At 40.8% G+C, this 17,687-nt stretch overlaps 1 protein-coding gene across 1 annotated transcript; it reads right to left on the bottom strand.

Annotated features, from left to right (window-relative positions):
* Window positions 1-279: 279 nt before the first annotated feature.
* Window positions 280-16,974, bottom strand: LOC311486875 (uncharacterized protein; the record flags this gene model as incomplete). The annotated part of the gene is made up of 31 exons (XM_084542892.1): window positions 280-385; window positions 491-567; window positions 1,819-1,882; window positions 1,959-2,001; window positions 2,083-2,150; window positions 2,234-2,401; window positions 2,508-2,567; window positions 2,660-2,836; window positions 2,921-3,012; window positions 3,089-3,149; window positions 3,542-3,605; window positions 3,687-3,842; window positions 3,930-4,061; window positions 4,143-4,257; window positions 4,330-4,585; window positions 4,729-4,739; window positions 11,808-11,844; window positions 11,950-12,026; window positions 13,275-13,338; window positions 13,415-13,457; window positions 13,539-13,606; window positions 13,697-13,864; window positions 13,972-14,031; window positions 14,124-14,300; window positions 14,426-14,517; window positions 14,594-14,654; window positions 16,050-16,113; window positions 16,217-16,372; window positions 16,460-16,588; window positions 16,685-16,799; window positions 16,872-16,974. The coding sequence occupies 31 exons, from the start codon at window positions 16,972-16,974 to the stop codon at window positions 344-346; spliced, it is 3,000 nt and encodes a 999-aa protein (XP_084399018.1). The 3' UTR covers window positions 280-343.
* Between the last annotated feature and the right edge of the window lie 713 nt (window positions 16,975-17,687).

Below are 17,687 nucleotides of genomic sequence, written 5' to 3'. Positions count from 1 at the left end.
AAAGCGCTGTGATCTGCTCGAGAAGAAGCATGTTATTTATATATAAAAAAATAAAAAAAAGATCGTGGTGACAGCAGCAAACATTGTCCTGCAGGATGTCTAGTGTTATGACAGGACTACAGTAGCCATGTTGACCTCATACACGGTTAATCTGTTGAAATTTTGGACACAGTTGACAATTAAAGAAAATCTATGTCTGTATAAAATTGCAAAATTTATTAAAAAAAAAAAAAAAAAATCATCTAAATGCAAACTGCAGATCTGATCTGAGCAATATTCATTTGGTTGCTGTAGCTTCTGTCCCAGCGCAGAAAAGAATCCTAGGAGTTTTCAGGAATGCATTTCAACCTATGAACTGAACATCTGTCCCAATCAGCATGTAGTCCTAGAGAGAAAACATTGAAATTAGGAGTTCGGTTCATCAAGTCTTTATGTCACATTAGATATTAGCCAAAAACTTGCATTTTTATGGTTTTATTAACTCTCTGACCTCCAGGACCTGAAGCTGGGTGTTCACAAGCTTTATCTTTCCAATGGTAGGAAGTGGGTATCCCTTAGCAAGTTGAGCTGTGAAGAAAAAAATTAACAAATTTACATTTCGTCTCGTCTCAAAAATCCAGTGTAGTATATAGCATAGTGATAATAGTAGCAGTTCTAAGTGTGTGTGTTTCATTATATGAGGTCAGATAAACAGATGAAAAAGATTTACAGTCACTAAATCACACAATCGGTGAGTTTACAATTACAAGAAAGAAACATAAACATAAAAATACAGTATCAATATTAGGAGATATGAAATCACAGAGACATAGTGCAAGGGTAAAAGTTAACCTTCTAATTTGAATCAATACTGTAATCTGTGAAAAGGACCAATAAAGGTGATTTTAAAGTACTGTGGGACCAAGACGACGTAACCTATGTATGTAGCCTACAAGCCTACTAGTGCACTTGTCAGTTTGTAAAAAAACACCCAAATGCTAGTCAGTGCTGTGTCTTTTATGCCAATGGATTTAACTAAGCAAATAGGTAGGAGCCTCCTTTTGGATAATTACTGCATGGGTGATTATCTTTCAGCTGACAACAAGTTATTTAACCCCAACTGATGCAATGAGTAGCTTCTCATTTCTTCAACAACCATGTCTAAAGACACATCCAGTCATCGTGGAAAAGATGTTAGTCTGTTTGAGTAGGGTCAAATCACTGGCATGCATCAAGCGGAGAAAACCTTTAAGAAGATTGTAGAAACTACTAAAACTGGGTTAAGAACTGTCCAACGCATTATTAAAAACTGGAAGGATAGTGGACAACCATCGTCTCCGAGGAAGAAATGTGGTCGGAAAAAAATCCTGTTTGTTCGTTATTGGCGATCACTTAAACGTTTGGTGAAATCAAATGAAAGAAAAACAACAGTAGAACTCAGGGCTATGTTTAATAGTGAAAGTAAGAGCATTTCCACATGTACAATGTGAAGGGAACTCAAGGGATTGGGACTGAACAGTTTTGTAGCCTTAAGAAAACCACTGATCAGTGAGGCTAACTGGGAAAAAAAGGCTTCAGTTTGCTAGACATAAAGATTGGACTCAGGATTTTTTTCTTCCGTGATGTTCATGGGCATATTCCAAGATGACAATGCCAGGATTCATGAGGCTCAAATTGTGAAAAGAGTGGTTCAGGGAGCATGAGACATCATTTTCACACATGAATTGGCCACCACAGAGTTCAGACCTTAACCCCATTGAGAATCTTTGGGAAGGTGGTCATGATGTTATGCCTGCCTCACAGGGTAATCTCTAGAGTAGTGAACATTTAAAAACTTACCATTCAGTTTGGGTATAACTACGACTTTGACGACCATTTGGAAGATGTTATTGAGGGATTTGACCTGTAGGTTGAGATGAAGGTTATTAGACTGAGTTTTTGCTAACAGGTTGTGACTGGTATTAGAACGTAGCTCTTACCTGAAACTGTCCTACATAACTTGTGGCCAGGGTCAGATTTATCCTGCGCAAATTAGGCAATATTATCAGACAATTTTCATCTTTACAAAGACCTCTTCTGAGTTTATTTTGGAAAGAAACTCACTCGTTGAGTGTTACAGATCCAGCCAGCCTCATTCCACTGACAAACAACTTGGCGCTGACACTGGCCTCCTGTCAAGACAGGTGTTGCAGAGTTCAAGTGTTTATTTCCCAAATAACATGATGGCTTTTTTTTTCATCGTGGTGTAACGTACCAAGTTTAAGACAAAAAGAGGGGACAGCGTGGCGTTGGGTTGGATAGCATAGGCCGTCACTGTGGTGGTGGTCTGAACTGTCACAGTGTTTGGTTTAAAAGTAATGATAGGAGTATTCACTGACTTCACCATCAGTTTCATCATCAGACCTGGGAATTCCTTGGCAATCTAGAAAAATGAAAAATAAATAAATAAAACACATTGATGTGCATGTGATAAATTTCCAAAAATGGAAGTTTATTCTTTTCACAAAGCCAGTGAAATATGTCGTCACCTGTGGGATAAAGACTCCAAATGTTCTGGTGTTGAGTCGGAAGGGAGAGCTTTTTGGGATCTGTTGCAAAAGAGCAAGACAGATTTTCAGATCAGAGGGATGTCACGCATGTAGATGTCAATAGGAACCAGTAGGATGGAGTTGGAGTATACCATGTCATCAGTGATGTACAGGCTGAGTGCTCCAGCTGTGTTGTAGACAAATGCTGCAGAGTTGGCGGTGAAGGCAGACACGCCGATGTACAACATGTTGTTGTTCTGTGGCGGCAGGGAAAAGGCTGTGGGGGAGAACGGAGGCTCCTGATGCTTCCCGATGTTGTAAAATTCACCCTGAAAACATGAATATGAAGAAAGGTTGATATGACAGTTTTATTTAAAGTAAAACTATCGTTAGAGCTGTTCACAATCCTTCACCTTCAAGCTCAGATCTATAGAAGACTTTGAAACGACTGGCTGCGACACCATAGAATACTCGATCTCTGCATACTGGTCCACCTTGGCCATGACTGCAGTAATGTAGAGGGTCACTCATATGTTCAACATCAGTGAAACAGGATAGTGATTGACAAACTTGACGTTTACCATTGAGAGTTTTCAGCCGGGAGTTTAAGTCGGATACTGCTTCGTCCACCAGATGGCAGATCTGCAACAAGAAATAATCAAATGTATTTCTTCAGTCTCCAGAGAGAACTTGACTTTAATAGAAGCGTAATGACACCACAGGCTGCAAATACAGCGATAGGCCATAACATTATGACTGGAGAGGAGAAGACATAAGACAGAGAAGTGAGTAACACTGACCATGTCGTGACAGTTCAGTGTTCTGCTGGGAAACTTTTGGACCTGGCATTCATTGGTGTGGATGTTACTTAGACATGTAGCACCCACCTAGACCAGACCAGCCTTACTTTAATCATGTTAAAGTAATTCATGAAACATAATGTCCAAGTCTTTAGTCAGACTTCTTGTGTTAAAATAAGATGCAGTGTGAATGAGTGTGTGGTCAGCAAAGAGTCAGCTGCATAAGGCCATCACCTGTCCTTGCAGAGCATTACGCAAAGCCTTATCAATGGAGTGTTTGAAGAGGTTGTACAGCCAGCTGAAACAAACAGCAAGTTGAGGATTTAGAGGACCATCATTGAGAGGAAAATCAAACTCACATAGGCCATATTTTTCTTACCTGGCTCCACCGTGGAACTTGATCTTTGCGCTGCCTCCACTGGCGGCGCAGTTGAGTTTACTGACTGTTGGTCGGCCCGTCTCGTCACTCTTGATGGCGATAGTTGTGCTGATGGTGAATCCGTTCAGATTTAGGTCAAAGGAGCCGCTGTCCTTTCTGGTAGGAGAGGGAGAGGGAAGTCAAAGCTGGAGCAGGGAATGCAGTTTTAGAAAGTAAATGTGTGAGAGATCTATTCTCACTCACTTTATTTGCAGGTACTTCACTCTCCAGTTTCCATGCATATTGATGAAAGCATTGTTAATAGACAGTTTGACCCCAGTCCCTGGCACCAGATCCACCGCAGACTGTGGCAATCCCACGTTCACTATTTGCATACTAATAAAATGATTGTTTGAAAAGCGCTGAATATCCCAGTCTCCGACAAATATTTGAGGCATGTTGAGTAACCTGCCTTACCCTGACAATGTGTACTTGACCTTGCCAATGGAGGACACCTTCGCTGTCCCGGATATGTCCGGGATTTTGATGGATTTGAGCTTCTGCTGCACAATACCCATGCCAAGTTGTCTTCCTGGTAAAAAGCAGAAAACATGATGAGATCAGTGCTCTTCTTCTGAAAGAAAACACTTGCTCCAAGACTCACCATAGTCGAGGCCTTTTCCCGTCAGCGCCGCCTGTACTCCAGGGTTGACGCTTAGGGTTGTGGGGATGAGAGCCACAAGGATCAAACAACAGCTCAGGAACATCTTGAGTTCTGTGACAGAAGGTACACGATCATCAGCGAAATACTTCTGTGAACACGGCGTCATAAACCAGGAGAAAGGTTGTTTTTTGTGTGTGTGGTGGGAAATTTTTACAGCTACGTGATGAATGCAAGCTAGGCAATAAATCAGGGCTTCCTGATTTAGATATCAAAAATGTCCATTATTGCATCAAAAGCAAAAGTAGTGCAGTTTAAAACAGAAGTGAAAGTTTAACGTATTGGTGCACCTTCCCTTAAATGTCTTGTTTGTTTGTTTTTTTTTTTTTTTTAACCACTGGCCTGGAAGGTTCCTGGTTCAACAGAGACACAACGAAATGTTGCAGACTTTACAGTTTAAAGAAAAAAAACAGAAAACAAAATAGGAGAGATAACTTGGACGTTTGGTTGGTGCTTGAGCATGTTTTGGATAAGAAAGCTGACAACTCTGAGTTACACAACGTGACTCTTGTGGGTCTGAAGTGCAGTAGAGTAGACATTTGTGTAAAACTTTCAGAGATTCAGAGCCAAAAAAACCCCACACACACATAAAAGATATGAATTGCATCGGTTTTTCATTTTTTTCCATTTGAGCTGCAGGCTGTTATTTTGGTGTACTCAACATGTAATACCAAATCAATCAAAGTGCATCATAGAAAATGACTGAACTTATGTTATTACATAGATAAGGCTGAAAAAATAGGGAACTTGAGAGTTGATCCCTTGTGGAACGTGATGGCTCTTGTTAGTCATTAGTCATCACTTTTGTACAATATTCACATGCATTTTTAGGTGTGCACGTGCGGTAAATAGCTTTCGTGCTGTGGTTCCCAAAGTGGGGGGCGCGGATGGAATGAATGAATCAATAAAGGACACTGCTAGCAATGAGATGGACAAGGTTTTGACGGGCTCTCACGCAAACCTGTTACACTGAACATAATTACACAGTAAAGTTTACTTTTATTTGTTCAAAAAAGGTTGAGGTTTGTATTAATTACAATGTGTGAAATAAACTACAATGGAGTCTGAAAACAACATATTTGTATCCTGTTTGTTGGGGTGGAGGGGGGCATGAAGATTTTCTTATGTACCAAAGGGGGGCCCAGCAGAGAAAGTTTGGGAACCACTGCTTTAGCGTAACTTACCTTAACTCTCTGTGAACTGTTGTCACCATCTACACCAAACAACGGCATACCAACCCTTACCTGAAGCTGCAGTTCATCAGGAGTAGAGCACTTATCCTTTCTGTGATGGTGTGTATGAGGCGAACGTAGATAATAGTAAATGTACTGGGAGCAGCAAAGTGCGGGGTCATTTGAACACTGCTGCTTTTGTCCTTGTGTGTCACTACGGCCGGACACACCTGTAAATAGTTCAAGTCATGTACAGCACTGAACCTCTATAAAACAGAGGATCTTAGGGGAGCAGTGACAGGAATAAATTGGCAAGGCCCCGTGGGGTTAATGTTTAGCAGAACGGAACTGTCTTTGAGTGTTTGGTGTAACGCAAACCGAAGTGGCGCTGGAGAATAAATCGTTTCTCCAAATGGGAACATCACACCATTTGCTCATGTAGCAAGGAGATTAACGTAGGTGATAGTTATCTTCTTAGCCCTGTTTGCACAAGATTAGTTTTACCTGGGGACGTTATATTATTCAGAATTTACCCCCCTACATCGTGCCGCATTCTCACGTCATAATCAAACTCTGTGTTTTATTCAAATCTACTATCCATAGTTATGTCTCTGCAACTTTCTGCTTCACTCCACTGCATCTCAGAGGATATTTTTACACTTTTTGACAGCTTTAGTTACTTAAAAGATTTATTTTAAATGACAAGAGGCAGAAAAAAAGTCAAACAAAAGTCTTGAAAAAGTAAAAACCAACCCACAAAACACAGATTTCAAACTGGATTGGTTTTATCACAGGACTGCTGTGTTAGGAGAAATAGGGTACGTATTTGAGGTGCGATTTTTACTTTACAAATTACGGTCATGGCTGATTTGCACGGGATTAAGATCACCGATGACCTCTGTAGTTATTATGAATTACTCGAGGTAAAACTAATCCTACCTTTTTTTCTTATTACTATTTTTACTGATTGATAATCAAGCATCAAAGAGTATTCATATATAATAGTCTTTCATTCATAATGGATTATTTGAAAATGCATGCAAAGTGCATTTGAGCCCATTTCCCAAAACAGAAGGTAGTGATTTTTAGAGGTCTTTATGTTTAACTGATAAGAGCACGAATATTAAATGCTGCATCTGAGAAATGTTATTTTTAAAACAAACAAACAAAAAAAAGACACAAAAACGCTTTAGGAACAACAACAACAACAACAAAAAAAACCAAAAAAAAAAACATGAAGAACATTACAAGGTCTTGACCTGGCCTCCAAATTCACTAGATCCCAAATCGAAACTGTACACAAGATACTCCAGAAAGACATATATACCAATACCGGATAAAGTGATAGCCATAAAAAACAATATTGGATCTAGAGCTGTTTTATGGAGCCAGTGATTGATGCCAAGATTTCAGGAACTACTTCTGGCCAAATGCATAAAGCAGTATAATCACAGCAGGCGTGAGTGACAGGTTGTGTATAGACAGACATTACGTGTTGTCAACTGTTTGCAGGACAGAATCACCCAGTTATTACTCTTTATAGTGCACTATTTCTAAAAAAATAAAAATAAAAAATACTCAAATATCCTCTTAAATAATAATCTTTATTCATAAAAACAGAGCAGTTAAAGGAAAAATAATAAAATACAGTTCAGAACTTAATAATCTCCATTAAAACTCAGTCAAACCTCAAGTATAAACCAGGAAAGGCTCTCTTATACAGTTTTAAGTAGCGTTTTAAAAGAGATCAGAGTCAGTCAACCTGATTTCTTCAAGCAGATGATTCCACAGCCATGAGTCTCGTGACTGTAAATGCCTGGTTACCTTTAGTTTTCAGCCGAGTCCCTAGAACAGTGGACAGTATGACCTCTAACCAAGGATCTCAAGGTACGTGTCAGCCTGTATGGTCCATGAAGAGCTTTAAAAGTAATCAATGGATTCTAAAACATACTGGGAGCCAGTGGGGATCTGCTAGAACTGGAAGGATATGATCCCTTCTCCTGGTTCTGGTTAAAATCAGCTGAATATTGGACCGTCTGAAGTCTTGGAATTGATTTAGTGTTCAAACGGGTAAAAAGGTAGTTGGAATAATCCAGACGTGATGAAATAAAAGCATGTAAAATTGATCAAATGGGATGTATTTTGGGTTATAATAATTAAAACTTATTTAATATTCAAACTGAACAGCACACACACACACACAAAATAATAGCTACACAGTAAAATACATTTAAAGTTGCGATCTCCATCTCCAAGTATTTCATTTCATTCATTTTAAGTCACACTGTCTCTGACCCACTGATGAAACTGTATGAATGTCTTTACATTCACAGTGTTAGAAAGTGGGTCTCTGGACACACCCAATGACTGGACGCACACAGGTCGTCATGAATAATCCATCACCCAGCAGCAACGGATTTGTTTTGCAGGAGAGAGTAGACGGGGCTGAGGTTTAACTGAATGTCAAATAGGTGACGTCTTGGACAGCTAGCGTCTACTGTTGTTGATCCTTTGGCGACACTTAGAGGTGATGCTTGGAAACTGCCATAAATGTGAAAAAGATTACTCTGACCGATCGCGACTGTGCCGATCGACCCTGAGCAGAACCATGCCAGCCATGTGGGACGTTAGCATGTCAGCCAGGTGTATCAAATTCCCAAACAATGCATCTGAGTGGATGAACACAGGCAATTTGCAGCGAGAGATGGTTTTCCGAATGCAATCGGAGTTGTTGACTGAACACACATTGCTATGAAAGAAAAAAGGTGTAGAAGAAAGGTATTGATTGCTTACATTAAGATGGGCGGAGAATATTAAGAAAAATAGGAAAAGGAGAGAGTGGGCTAGAATAGCATTCTACAAGGATCCATTTAGATTTGTGAAGTCGGTATTTGGTAAGGAAAAGAATGGTAGCCTTACAGTGCCAATACAGAAGCTTGAGGAGGTGCATAAAGATACGAACAGGAAAGCTGTTGTGCGGACCGTACAAGCCAGTAGCATTTACTTAGTTCATTTAGACTGTAGGTTTAATTGTCCACTGACTGGCTGCTTAATGTAACGTAAATGTATTTGAGGGTTGAGAAATATTTAAATATTTTTGTGTATGTTTCACTGAATATTTGTAATATTCTGTACAAGCCATCAGCATTTATTTAGTTCATATTTCATAATTGTAGGTCTGTAGGTTTGAAATGACATTCTGCATACTGCCATTGACTAGACAAGGTATCTGATGGTTGGTTGGTGGCTGGTCCCGCCATCACTGGGGCTCTCTGTGGTTTAGCCTACCTAAAGGATGAGCTTTGTGAAGTTGAACGATCAGATTTGTGAATTCGGGAGAGTCGGGAGGCCTGGACTCCGTGGTGGCCAATCCATGTGTGAAAATGATGTCTCATGCTCCCTGAACTACTCTTTCACAATCTGAGCCCCATGAATCCTGACATTGTCATCTTGGAATATGCCCGTGAACATCAGGGAAGAAAAAAATCCATTGATGGAATAACCTGGTCATTCAGTATATTCAGGTAGTCAGCTGACCTCATTCTTTGGACACATAATGTTGCTGAACCTAGACCTGAGCAACTGCAGCAACCCCAGATCATAGCACTGCCCCCACAGGCTTGTACAGTAGACACTAGGCATGATGGGTGCATCACTTCATCTGCCTCTCTTCTTACCCTGATGGCCCCATCACTCTGGAACAGGGTAAATCTGGACTCATCACATTGTACGTGTGGAAATGCTCTTACTTTCACTATTAAACATAGTCCTGAGTTCTACTGTTGTTTTTCTTTGATCTGATTTCACCAAACGTTTAAGTGATCACAGATCACAATCAATCAGGAGTTTTTTTCCGACCACATTTATTCCTTGAAGACGATGGTTCCCCACTATCCTTCCAGTTTTTAATAATGTGTTGGCCAGTTCTTAACCCAGTTTAAGTAGTTTCTACAATTTCCTTAGAGGTTTGGGGTTAGCCCCCTAACCCTAATCCCCAACCATAAGATAAGATAAGATAAGATAAGATAAGATAAGATTTCAAAACATTTCATCACTACAGATGTGAGGGCTATGGGCCTGAAGTCGTTGGAATGGGTGGGGTGTGGTTTCTTTGGGACAGGGACTCTTATGGATTTCTTAAAGCAGGTTGGGATCACACACTGTCTGAGTGAGAGGTTGAAAGGGGGTGAGAGGTTTCGCTTTGTAGCCTTCTTTGAATGGTAAATAGTAGTGGTCTAGAGCCCTTACTCCTCTGGTGGGGCAGTCGATGTGTCGAGTAAACTCTCTCGTATGTACGTGTGGAAATGCTCTTACTGTCACTATTAAACATAGCCGTTAGTGCTACTGTTGTTTTTCCTAGATTCACTAGACGTTGAAGTGTTCACTAATCACTTCAATCACTTCCTCGAAGATCGTTTCCCACTATCCTTCCTAATTTTAGGAGTTCCTGCAATCTCCTTAGATGTTTTCTCTGCTTGATGCATGCCAATGATTTGATCCTTCTCAAACAGACTAACATCTCTTCCACGACCACAGGATGTGTCTTTACAAGTTAGCATTGCACCTAAGTGTAGGGCATCCCACCTCCTTGAATGATGGCACCACTGTTATTAAGAGTAAATGTCTGAAGGTTGAACTCAACAGAACACAACCTCTTTATTAGCATTCTGTTAGAGGAACTACTACTTTTGTTTTTTCTAGGGTCTGCGCAGAAAACCCCTGTTCCATTTTGTTTTATTGTGCCTTGGGAAACTTGGGAAGAGAATTTATTCAAAATCAGCAGCAGAAAGTGCTGTGATCTGCTCGAGGAGAAGCATGTTATTTATATATAAAAAAAAAAAAAAAAAAAATATTGTGGTGACAGCAGCAAACATTGTCCTGCAGGATGTCTAGTGTTATGACAGGACTACAGTAGCCATGTTGATCTCATACACCCGGGCTATTCAATTGGTGGCCCCCAGGCCGGGTGCGGCCCCTGAGGGATTTTGTACGAATGACGATCGCTAATTGTACATTCTCTCGTGCAGTAGGAGATGGTATGCACATGTTTAAGTCGGACCTATATTTTGAGGGACCGCACATGACCGATCAAAGTCGCAGTTCGCCGTTCGCTCTCGATTGCAACGCTCTGAGCGCTGACTGTATACACCTGGCTCTGACCGCTCTGACTTCTTTCTTTCAAGCACGAAGTTTGGCTAACAACACAAAATATCTCTCTCTACTTTAAAAAAAAATAAAAAAAAATAAAAAATGAATTCAGTAGTTGTCCATATGAAGAGGTCTGCCAACTGTCCCTTGAAAAACAGAATTGTTCCGTATTTTGAAACAAAAGTACGCGTCCCGTATTACCGTGAGAATCAAAAATAGTGTGTAAAATATCAGTGGAATAAATGAACAACAGGGCGCTTTATGTGAAAATTTACGGTAAACTTATTCCCAGGCCGCCTCCTGCTCTGTGACCAATGAGCTAACAGCGGGAATCCTGCTCATCTCATTGGTCAACATACTGTTGTTTGCGAAGAAGATACCGGAAGACAACAAAGCAACAACTTTTACTCGCACTTACTGTTTGAACTTTTCTTATTGCACTTTAACAAGAGGAATGCTCTGCTGTCTATTGTTTTATATTAATTTATACAGTTTTAAGTTAAACAGGACAGGTTTCTGTTAATTTTATTATTTTGTATTAAAAATAAATTGTTGAATAATAATTTGGTTTGCACGTGTTCATATCACTCAAAAATATGCATCTAATTCTATTCAGGTTCGAGTCAAATAGTTCAAAAATCGTTTCACACACACAAAAAAGCTAAAACAAATTCACCGCGCCTGGAAGGGTGAAGGCAGCCAATGAGGTGTCCCTTATTTATTTTTCAGGGAGTTGGCAACCCTTATGTTGTTCTGCACAATACATTGACTCCTTCAGTATATTGTTGTAATTTCTTTATTTGTTACCGTGATCACTTTTATTCTCTGGCCCCTTAGTTTGCCTCAGTTTCATGAGTTGGCCCCAATTCCCAATTAATTGAATAGCCCTGTCATACACGGTTCATCTGTAGAAAATCTAGACACTGTTGACAATTAAAGAAAATCTATGTCTGAATAAAAATGCAAAATTTATTTAAAAAAATAAAATAAATCATCTAAATACAAACTGCAGATCTGATCTGAGCAATATTCATTTGGTTGCTGTAGCTTCTGTCCCAGCGCAGAAAAGAATCCTAGGAGTTTTTAGGAATGCATTTCAACCTGTGAACTGAACATCTGTCCCGATCAGCATGTAGTCCTAGAGAAAAAACATTGAGATTAGGAGTTGAGTTCATCAAGTCTTTATGTCACATTAGATATTAGCCAAAAACTTGCAATATTATGGTTTTATTAAGTCTCTGACCTCCAGGATCTGAAGCTGGGTGTTCACAAGGTCTATCTTTCCGATGGTAGGAAGTGGGTATCCCTTAGCAAGTTGAACTGTGAAGCAAAAAATTCACAAATTTACATTTCGTCTAGTCTCAAAAATCCAGTGTAGCATATAACATAGTGATAATAGTAGCAGTTCTAAGTGTGCGTGTTTCATTATATGAGGTCAGATAAACAGATGAAAAAGATTTACAGTCACTAAATCACACAGTCAGTGAGTTTACAATTACAAGAAAGAAAGATGAACATAAAAATAGAGTATCAATATTAGGAGATATTAAATCACAGAGACATAGTGCAAGGGTAAAAGTTAATCTTCTAATTTGAATCAATACTGTGAAAAGGACCAATAAAGGTGCTTTTAAGGTACTGTGGGACCAAGACGACGTAACCTATGTACGTAGCCTACGCCTAGTCTGTTTGAGAAGGGTCAAATCATTGGCATGCATCAAGCAGAGAAAACATCTAAGGAGATTGAAGAAACTACTAAAACTAGGTTCAGAACTGTCCAACGTATTATTAAAAACTGGAAGGATAGTGGGGAACCATCATCTTCAAGGAAGAAATGTGGTCGATAAAAAAAGTCTGATTGATCGTAATTGGCGATCACTTAAACTTTATCAATGACGTGAAATCAAATGAAAGAAAAACAACAGTAGAACTCAGGGCTATGTTTAATAGTGATGAGCATTTCCACATGTACAATGTGAAGGGAACTCAAGGGATTGGGACTGAACAGCTGTGTAGCCTTAAGAAAACCACTAATCAGTGAGGCTAACTGGAAAAAAAGGCTTCAGTTTGCTAGGGAGCATAAAGATTGGACTCTGGAGCAATGGAAGAAGGTCATGTGGTCTGATGAGTCCAGATTTACCCTGTTCCAGACTGATGGGGGCATCAGGGTAAGAAGAGAGGCAGATGAAGTGATGCACCCATCATGCCTAGTGTCTACTGTACAAGCCTGTGGGGGCAGTGCTATGATCTGGGGTTGCTGCAGTTACTCAGGTCTAGGTTCAGCAACATCAGCTGACTACCTGAATATACTGAATGACCAGGTTATTTCATCAGTGGATTTTTTCTTCCCTGATGTTCACGGGCATATTCCAAGATGACAATTCCAGGATTTATGAGGCTCAGATTGTGAAAAAGTGGTTCAGGGAGCATGAGACATCATTTTCACACATGGATTGGCCACCACAGAGTCCAGACCTTAACTCCATTGAGAATCTTTGGCAAGGTGGTCATGATGTTATGTCTGCCTCACAGGGTAATCTCTAGAGTAGTGAACATTTAAAAACTCACCATTCAGTTTGGGTATCACTACAGCTTTGACGACCATTTGGAAGATGTTATTGAGGGATTTGACCTGTAGGTTGAGATGAAGGTTATTAGACTGAGTTGTTGCTAACAGGTTGTAACTGGTATTAGAACGTAGCTCTCACCTGAAACTCTCCTACATAACTTTCGGCCAGGGTCAGATTCATCCTGCACAAATTAGGCAACATTATCAGACAATTTTCATCTTTACAAAGACCTCTTCTGAGTTTATTTTGGAAAGACACTCACTCGTTGAGTGTTACAGATCCAGCCACCCTCATTCCACTGACAGACAACTTGGCACTGACACTGGCCTCCTGTCAAGATAGGTGTTGCAGAGTTCAAGTGTTTATTTCCCAAATAACATGATGGCTTTTTTTTTTCATCCTATCAGATGTGTAACGTACCAAGTTTAGGACAAAAAGACGGGACAGCGTGGCGTTGGGTTGGATAGCATAGGCCGTCACTGTGGTGGTGGTCTGAACTGTCACATTGTTCGGTTTAAAAGTGATGATGGGAGTCTTCACCGTCTTCACCATCAGTTTCATCATCAGACCTGGGAATTCCTTGGCAATCTAGAAAAATTAAAAAATAAATAAATAAAACACATTGATATGTATTTGATAAATTTCCAAAAATGGAAGTTTATTCTTTTCACAAAACCAGTGAAATATGTCGTCACCTGTGGGATAAAGACTCCAAATGTTCTGGTGTTGAGTCGGAAGGGAGAGCTTTGTGGGATCTGTTGCAAAAGAGCAAGACAGATTTTCAGATCAGAGGGATGTCACGCATGTAGATGTCAATAGGAACCAGTAGGATGGAGTTGGAGTATACCATGTCGTCAGTGATGTCCAGGCTGAATGTTCCAGCTGTGTTGTATACAAATGCTGCAGAGTTGGCGGTGAAGGCAGACACGCCGATGTACAACATGTTGTTGTTCTGCGGTGGCAGGGAAAAGGCTGTGGGGGAGAACGGAGGCCCCTGATGCTTCCCGATGTTGTAAAATTCACCCTGAAAACATGAATATGGAGAAAGGTTGATGTGACAGTTTTATTTTTTTTCTTAGCTTAGTTGTATTATTAAAATTAAATTCATTTAATGTAAAACTATCATTAGAGCTGTTCACAATCCTTCACCTTCAACCTCAGATCTATAGAAGACTTTGAAACGACTGGCGGCGATACCATGGTATACTCGATCTCTGCATACTGGTCCACCTTGGCCATGACTGCAGTAAGGTAGAGGGTCACTCATATGTTCAACATCAGTGAAACAGGATAATGATTGACAAACATGACGTTTACCATTGAGAGTTTTCAGCCGGGGGTTTAAGTCGACTACTGCTTCGTCCACCAGATGGCAGATCTGCAACAAGAAATGAACAAATGATGTATTTCTTCAGCCTCCAGAGAGAACTTGACTTTAATAGAAGAATATGACACCACAGGCTGCAACTAAACCAAAGTATTTTCCCTTTACTACATTACATTACATTACAAAGAAAAAAAAAAAGGGGTGGCTGTGGCTCAGTAGGTAGAGTGGGTTGTCCACGAACTAGAGGGTTAGTGGTTCGATCCCTGGAATGTGCCACATGCCGAAGTGTCCTTGAGCAAGACACTGAACCCCAGTTGCTCCCAGTGCATGGCACTGGTGTGTGAATGTGTGTGTGCTTGTGTGAGCGAATATAAAAGCGAGGCCATTACATCTTCTTGGCTGGGATGTTATATGACTGTGCTAGCTACCAGTAAAAGTCTTACAAATTGGTAGGCCAGATAACATGGTTATCAGATTTTTTTCCCTGCTCACAAGCAAAAACTCATAATTTATTATACACCTATCAGCCATAACATTATCTGGAGACGTAAGTAACATTGACCATCTTGTGACAATTCAATGTTCTGCTGGGAAACTTTTGGACACTTTAGCACCCGCCTAGACCAGACCAGACCAGACACCCCCACCCCATAGCACTAACACTCCTTGATGGCAGCAGCCATCCCCAGCAGGATTCAGGGACACACACAAAAACACTTTAGGAACAACTAAAATAAACTGAAGAACAGCACAAGGTTTTGACCTGGCCTCCAAATTCACTCGATCCCAAACTGATCAAGTATCTGTGGGATGATCCACAGAGGCCCCTCCGCTCAAAGGCCCCCACTAACAACATTCTGTTGCCAGACACCACAGGACACCCTCAGAAGGCACAACCGAGACCTACACAATATTAGTAAGGTGGTCACTTTTTGATAGTACATCTTGTTTATAATTCTTTTTAATCCCTCTTAAGTGCACAAAAAAGTGCATTTAGCCAGACTTCATTCATTCGTTCATCTTCTGTACCCACTTATTCCTGTTAAGGGTCACGGGGGTCTGCTGGAGCCTATCCCAGCTGTCATTGGGCGAGAGGCAGGGGTACACCCTGGACAGGTCGCCAGTCCATCGCAGGGCTAACACAGAGATACAGACAACCATTCACACTCACACTCACACCTACGGCCAATTTAGAATCACCAATGAACCTAACCAGCATGTCTTTGGACGGTGGGAGGAAGCTGGAGTACCTGGAGAGAACCCACGCAGACACAGGGAGAACATGCAAACTCCACACAGAAAGGCCCATGGATTCGAACCGGTGACCTTCTTGCTGTGAGGCATCAGTGCTAACCACCTCTCCACTGTGCCGCCCATTTAGCCAGACTTCTTGTGGTAAAATAAGATGCAGTGTGAGTGAGTGTGTGGTCTGCATAAGGTCATCACCTTTTCCTGCAGGGCTTTACGCAATTTATTCTCAATTTGCTGTCTGAAGAGATTGTACAGCCAGCTGAAACAAACAGCAAGTTGAGGAGTCAGAGGACCGTGCAGTACGTCAAGCATGACAATCAAAACCTGAAAATCAAACTCACATAGGCAAGATTTTTCCTTACCTGGCTCCACCATGGAAATTGATGCTGATGCTGCCTACACTGGCGGCGCAGTTGAGACTACTGACTGTTGGTCGGCCCGTCTCGTCACTCTTGATTACGATACTTGTGCCGATAGTGACTCCGTTCACATTTAGATCAAAGGAGCCCCTGTCCTTTCTGTTAGGAGAGGGAGAGGGAAGTCAAAGCTGGAGCGGGGAATGCAGTTTTAAAAAGTAAATTTGTGAGAGATCTATTAGCACTCACATTATCTTGTACTTCACTCTCCAGTTTCCATGCATACTGATGAAGGCATTTTTAATAGACAGTCTGACCCCGGTCCCTGGCACCAGATCCACCGCAGACTGTGGCAATCCCACGTACACTATTTGCATACTACAAAAAAACAAAAAAACAGAATGATTGTTTGAAAAGCCCTGAATATCCAAGTTTCCAACTAAATTTTGAGGCATGTTGAGTAACCTGCCTTACCTTGACAAAGTGTACTTGACCTTGCCAATGTGGTGCACCTTCACTGTCTCAGATATGTCCGGGATTTTGATGGATTTGAGCTTCTGCTGCACAACAACCATGCCAACTTGTCTTCCTGGTAAAAAGCAGAAAACGTGATTAGATCAGTGCTCTTCACGTGAAAGAAAACACTTGCTCCGAGGCTCACCATAGTCGAGGCCTTTTCCCGTCAGCCCGGCCTGTACTCCAGGGTTGACGCTTAGGGTTGTGGGGATGAGAGCCACAAGGACCAAACAACAGCTCAGGAACATCTTGAGTTCTGTGACAGAAAGTACACGATCATCAGCTAAATACTTCTGTGAACACTGTGCTGTAAACCAGGAAAAAGGTTGGGTTTTTTGTGTGGGTGTGTGGGTGTGTGTGGTGAGGAATTTTTACAGCTATGTGACGAATGCATTCTAGGCAATAAATCAAGGGTTCCTCATTTAGACCTCAAATCTCCATCATTGCATGAAAAGCAAAAGTAGTGCAGTTTAAAACAGAAGTGGAAGTTTCAAGTATTGATGCAGCACCATTAAATGTATTGTATTTTTTTATTTTTTTTTTTTACAACTGGCCTGGAAGGTTCCTGGTTCAACAAAGAGGGTTGTGACAGAGCCAACTGCCCTTGCTGCAGATGAAACCACACGACTGGAGGTTTATTAAATTAGGATTAGGAGTTTGAAAGCCTTCTCCACAGTTTTTAGCCCGCTTCAAATCCGAATCCATGGAGAAATGTTGCAGACTTTACAGTTTAAAAAACAAAAAACAAAATAGGATAGATAACTTGGCAGTTTTCTGATGAGGTTGGTGCTTTTTTTTTTGTTTTGTTGTGGAATTAGAAAGCTGACAACACTGAGTTACACGACGTGAGTCTTGTGGGTCTGAAGTGCAGTCGAGAAAATGTTTGTGTAAAAGATTCAGAGATTCAGAGCAAAGAAAAAAAAACCCACAAAAAATATCAATCGCATCGGTTATTCATTTT

This window comes from Chelon labrosus (assembly GCF_963514085.1).
Source record: "Chelon labrosus genome assembly, chromosome: 4".
Taxonomy (NCBI): Eukaryota; Metazoa; Chordata; class Actinopteri; order Mugiliformes; family Mugilidae; genus Chelon; species Chelon labrosus.
This window is presented reverse-complemented; position numbering and strand designations above follow the sequence as displayed.